The 6,448-nt window shown below is 35.5% G+C and overlaps 1 protein-coding gene across 11 annotated transcripts in view; it reads right to left on the reverse strand.

Annotated features, from left to right (window-relative positions):
- ERBIN (erbb2 interacting protein) overlaps positions 1-6,448 on the reverse strand; it is a 180,960-nt gene that overhangs the window by 112,677 nt on the left and 61,835 nt on the right. For all 11 annotated transcript variants that reach the window (XM_023729587.1, XM_023729588.1, XM_023729589.1 and 8 more), the window contains one exon: positions 5,365-5,562. In XM_023729587.1, coding sequence (XP_023585355.1) covers positions 5,365-5,553 — 189 coding nt within the window. In that variant the 5' untranslated portion in view covers positions 5,554-5,562. The remainder of the gene's footprint in view (positions 1-5,364; positions 5,563-6,448) is intronic.

Raw genomic sequence — 6,448 nt, forward strand, 5'->3', positions numbered from 1 at the left:
AGGTCAAGAAGGGAGAGGGTTGATATGTCGTGGGGTTTTTAACTAATGTCATAAAACAGTATGTATACTACTGTTCCATGAGAATCCATTTGTTCTGTAAACCTTCACCTGAAGTACAATAAAAAAAATTTTTTTAAAAAGTGCTTATCAATTTGGCTGGGCCATGATTCCCCGTATAGTGTGGTTGTCCTCCATTTTGTGATTGTAATTTTATGTTAAAGAGGATTCGAGTGGGATTGTAACACCCTTACTCAGGTCATATCCCTGATCCAATGTAAAGGGAGTTTCCCTGAGGTGTGGCCTGCACCATCTTTTATCTTACAAGAGATAAAAGCAACAGGAAGCAAGCAGAGAGTTGAGGACCTCACACCACCAAGAAAGCAGCGCCAGAAGCAGAGCGCATCCTCTGGACCCGAGGTTCCTGTGCCGAGATGCTCCCAGACCAAGGGAAGACTGAGGACAAGGACATTCCTCCAGAGCTAACAGAAAAAGCCTTTCCCTGGAGCTGATGCCCTGAATTTGGACTTTGTAGCATACTAGACAGTGACAGAATAAACTTCTCTTTGTTAATGCCATCCATTTTGTGGTATTTCTGTTATAGCAGCACTAGATGACTAAGACAGTGTTTAACAACAAAATTATGATGTGATAACTAAATGGACACTTTATCATCAATTACATAATTGTACATCAATAGAAAAGGGTATAAATAAAGTATGTTATGAAAAGTGGCAACCTTTCAGAACCTTGCCTATTTCAGATATAGACAGCTACTTTTTACACTTAATATACATACAGAAAAGAAAACTTAAACAGCTAAAAGTACAACCAGCAAAAAAAGGATGTAGTCAACCCACAAATTTCTCCAATATATTCACTTCTTCAAAATTTCAACAAAATAATTTTAAGGTATATAAATCTTTCCCAGTACAAATTATTTTTTAAAACATGTTCACTGCGGAGAATTTCATAAGTATGGGGGAATGTATTATATATTTATGACATATACCCACAGAGAAGTGATTGTTAATATTTTGGATTTCTTTTCAGCGTTTGATCTACACATATTACTTTAGCACAATTGAGATTATGTAGGTATATTAATTAAGTCATTATTTAATTGTCTCAAATTTGTAAGTGTAGAGAAGTACAGTCATGTTAACCTTATAACAAGTTAAGACTGCTTAAAAATTAAATCCAGTTTTATACATTAGGTAGAACATTTAATACACTGGACCAACAAGTTATCAGAATATAAAACCCAATACAATAATACTGAAGACCCTTTAGACAGCTACTAAAACAGGTTACTACTCCTAAAAAGCCCAAAGAGAAATTTATGGAACCTTCATTTGCAATCAAAAGTTTAGGTCTTCAATTTTAATTTAAAATACACCATGTCCAAATAAGTAAACTTTTTGAGATGTTTCAATCTTATCACAATACCCCATGTTATCTTGTTATATAACACAAGCATAAGCCCTAATGGCAAATATGCATTACCAAAGAGAACATACATTAAAAGCATAAAGCAATATTCCAAAGTAATAGTTTTGAAAACGCTTCAATTACTTAATTTAACAATTAAACTATAATGCTTTTTCTTTCATATTTACAGACTCTTTGGGATGAAAGGAATTTTGAAATCTTCATGGCTTTTTGAAAAACAGACTACGTATGTGGAACACTAAACAGTAGACTAAATGGAATATTATACTGGAAAAAGTGAAGACTATCTAATTTTTCTTGCCACTTAACAGCTGTAAGGATTTTTCATCATTTTATCACACTGTTGATAATCATTACACATTACAACTGTCATTTTATTTCCCTAAACTGGTCCTCAGTAACACCTAAAAGCCAGACCATATGATTCAGAAAGTATTTTCAAAGTTTTTATAAGCTAAGAATGTGAACTTCAGACAGTTGTTCTTAAAAATCACTCTTAGAATAATCTATTAACGAGTTTGAATGTCACAAATAAAGAACAAGATATATCTATGAAATGGCCTTATGTAACTCTCTTAGTTCTTCACTTAAAAATAGAAAAACACAGCTTTTAATAGCTACCCATCATTGGAATATTCAGTCCATAAATTTTCTCTTAAATACAGTAAAAGAATCATATTCTTAAAAAATATACATGGCAAGAAAAAGTTCTGTGGTAAAGTTAAAGAAATGAATTTTAATTCTTAAAGTAGACTAATTTATCCCAGCTAAGAATTAAGCTGAAATAGACTGGTAGTAGCCATTTTGAATTGGACAAACCTATGGTCTACTGTGCTGGGAATGACAAACTAAAGAGAAATACTATCACACTCACCATCAAAAAGAACATTCAAGAGCTATCCTGAAGTACAACACTGTCAATGACAGGATAATATTCATATGTATGCCTACGAGTTAACGTGACTATTATTCAAATTTATGCATCAACCACTAAGGCGAAAGCTGAAGAAATTGAGGATTTTTACCAACTTCTGCAGTCTAAAATTGATCAAACATGCAATCAAGATCCACTCATAATTACTGGTGATTGGAATGCAAAAGTTGGAAATAAAGAAGGATCAGTAGTTGGAAAATACAGCCTTGGTGATAGAAACAATGCTGGAGATCTCATGATAGAATTTTGCAAGACCAACAATTTCTTCATTGCAAATACCTTTTTTCAACAACATTAATGGGACTATACATGTGGACCTCACCAGATGGAATTACACAGGAAACAAATCGATTACATTTGTGGAAAGAGACAATGGAAAAGCTCAGCATCATCAGTCAGAACAAGGCTAGTGGCCAACTGCAGAACCGACCATTAATTGCTCACATGCAAGTTCAAGCTGAAGCTGAAGAAAATTAAACAAGTCCACAAGAGCTAAAGTACGACCTTGAGTATATGCCATCTGAATTTAGAGACCATCTCAAGAACTGATTTGATGCGCTGAACGCTAATGACCGAGGACTAGACAAGTTGTGGAATAACATCAAGGACATCATTCATAAAGAAAACAAGAGGTCATTAAAAAGACACGAAAGAAAACCAAAATGGATGTCAGAAGGACTCTGAAGCCAGCTAAAGTGAACAGAAGAGATGATGAAGTAAAAGAGTTGAACAAAAGATTCCAAAGGGCAGCTTGAGAAGACAAAGTAAAGTATTATAATGAAATGAGCAAAGATCTGGAGTTAGAAAACAAAAAGGGAAGAACACACTTGGAATTTTTCAAGCTGAAAGAACTGAAGAAAAAATGCAAGGCTTGAGTTGCAATACTGAAAGAGTCTATGGGGAAAATACTGAACTACACAGGAGGTAGCATATGCTCAAGAACCAATGGCACTGAAGGAAGAAGTCTAAGCTGCACTGAAAGCACTGGCGAGTAACAAGGTTCAGGAATTGACAGAATACCAACTGAGATGTTTCAACAAACAGATGCAACACTGGAAGTGCTCACTCACATATGACAAGAAATCTGGAAGACAACTACCTGGCCAACCACTGGAATAAATCCGTATTTGTGGCCATTCCAAAGAAAGGTGATTCAACAGAATGCAAAAATTATCGAACAATATCATTAATATCACATGTAAGTAGAATTCTGCAGCAGTATATCGACAGGAAAATTTCAGATATTTAAGCCAGATTCAGAAAAGGATGAGGAATGCGGAATATCACTGCTAGTGTGAGATGGATCTTAGCTGAAAGCAGAGAATACCAGAAAAGATGTTTACCTGTGTTTTGTTAATCATGCAAAGGCATTCAACCATGTGGATCATAACAAATTATGGATAACACTGCGAAGAATGGGAATCCTAGAACACTTAACTGTGCTTATGAGGAACCTGTACATAAACCAAGAGGCAGTTGTTCTAACAGAATGAGGGAATACTGTGTAGTACAGTCAGCAAAGATGTGTGTCAGGTTTGTATCCTTTCACCATACTTATTCAATCTGTATGCTGAGCAAATAATCTAAGAAGCTGGACAAGATGAAGAAGAACATGGCATCAGGATTGGCGGAAGACTCGTTAACAACCTGCAATATGCAGATGACACAACCTTACTTGCTGAACGCAAGGAGGACTTGAAGCACTTACTGATGAAATCAAAGACTACAACCTTCAGTATGGACTGCACCTCAGCATAAAGAAAGCAAAAATCCTCCCAATGGACCAATAATCAACATCATGATAAACGGAAAAAAGACTGAAGTTGTCAAGGATTTCATTTTACTCGGATTCACCATCAACACCCACGGACACAGCAGTCAAAAAATCAAAACACGTATTACACTTGGCAAATTGGCTGCAAAAGACCTCTTGAAAGTGTTAAAAAGCAAAGATGTCACACTGAGGACTAAGGTGTGCCTGACCTGAGCCACGGTATTTTCAATCACCTCATATGCATGTGAAAGCTGGACAATGAATAAGGAAGAAAGAAGAATTGATGCCTATGAATTATGGTGTTGGCAAAGAATACTGAATGTATCAGAGACTGCCAAAAGAACGAACAAATCTGTCTTGGAAGAAGTACAGCCAGAACGTTCCTTAAAAGCAAGAATGGGGAGACTTCATCTCACTGACTATGGACATGTTATCAGGAGGGACTAGGCCCTGGAGGACATCATGCTTGGTAAACGGTTAAACAAAAAGAGGAAGACCCTCAAAAAGATGAACCGCCACAGTGGCTGCCACAATGGGCTCAAGCATAGCAACAACTGAGAGTGGCACAGGACTGGGTAGTGTTTCATTCTGTTGTATACGAAGTCACTCTAAGTCAGAACTGACTCGATGGCGCCTAACAACAACGAACTTTGCAACAAGACTAGAAAGAAAAGTCTGGCAATCTACTTCTGAAAATCAGTCAATGAAAACTCTGTGGATCACAACAGACCAATCTGCAACCAGTCCTGGGGATGGTGAAGAACTGGGCAGCACTTCATTCTGTTATGCACAGGGTAACCATGAGTTGGAAACCAACCTGATGGCACTAACAATAACAACCAGCTACTATTATGTCTTATAAAAACTAGGAAAAGGTAAGATTAATTTCACTTCTTTGTCTAGTTAAGTCTAGTAGCTGCAGATCATGTGGTCTCTTTACCCTAGTGGCAATAACACAATTGGAGTTAAATACAAAATTCTAAATAATTTGCACAAGTACTCATGCAATTAACTCCAAGAAGTAAACTTTTTTAAAAATCTATTTAAAAAATTTGAATTGTAGTGATACCCTAAGATAAAATTTAAGAAATCAAAACAACACACAAATATAGACAGCATTATGGCAACACTAATAATATCACATTTCTATTCTAAAATCGACATAAAAATGACTAAAGGTAATTTTTGAAAGATCGTATTAACATACCTTTGGAAGCTCTTCAATCTGATTAGCATCTAAATAGAGCTCCTCCAGGGTTTTTTCAAAAGTAAAAATCTCTTTGGGAACCTGTTCCAAACTGCTATGAGAATAATCCAGAGTAGTTACTGTCTCCTCTTCCCCTCGAAGACAACGACATGGTACCAGCCGCACAAATAAACTTCGTTTTGTAGTCATTTTTAGACACTGCAACATTCAAACAAAAATAAATGTAATTAAAAAACATATACCTTCTAACAATTTTTCTGAATTATTATAATTGATCTATCACAGCTAAACACACACACAATGGAATACATTTACCATTGTTTTAATATCCAAATTTATATCTATTATATACTTAAGTACTTTCCAAAATAATCCGTAAAGTAACTATATGCTTCTAAAGGAAATACTGCTTTATGAGTCTCCTTATTGGCTCTCAAAAGGAAAAATCCTAATACAAAAAAGATTTCAATTTCTGCTTAAGAGTACTCTCTGTTTCTTACATCTCACTACATGGATGAATCTGGAGGGTGAAATGCTGGGTGAAATAGGTCAGTCACAAAAGGACAAATACTGCATGACACCACTATGATAAAGGATCAAGAAAAAAAATATCTTTGATGAAGAACTTGTACCAGTACAACTAAAGCTATTTCAGAGGATAGAAGACGAAGAAACACTTCCAAATTCATTCTACGAAGCCAGCATAACGCTGATACCAAAACCAGGAAAAGATGTCACAAAAAAAGAAAATTACAGACCAATATCTCTCATGAATACCGATGCAAAAATTCTCAACAAAATTCTATCCAATACAATTCAGCATCATATCAAAAAAATAATACACCACGACCAAGTAGGATTCATACCAGGAATGCAAGGATGGTTCAACAGTAGAAAATCTATCAATGTAATCCACCACATAAATAAAAGGAAAGAAAAGAATCACATGACCATCTCAACTGACGCAGAAAAGGCATTTGACAAACTCCAACACCCATTCCTGATAAAAACTCTCAATAAAATAGGTATAGAAGGGAAATTTCTCAACATAATAAAGGGCATCTATGCAAAAACAAAGGCCAAC

The sequence above is a fragment of the Trichechus manatus genome, unplaced genomic scaffold (genome assembly GCF_000243295.1).
Source record: "Trichechus manatus latirostris isolate Lorelei unplaced genomic scaffold, TriManLat1.0 scaffold00029, whole genome shotgun sequence".
NCBI lineage: Eukaryota > Metazoa > Chordata > Mammalia > Sirenia > Trichechidae > Trichechus > Trichechus manatus.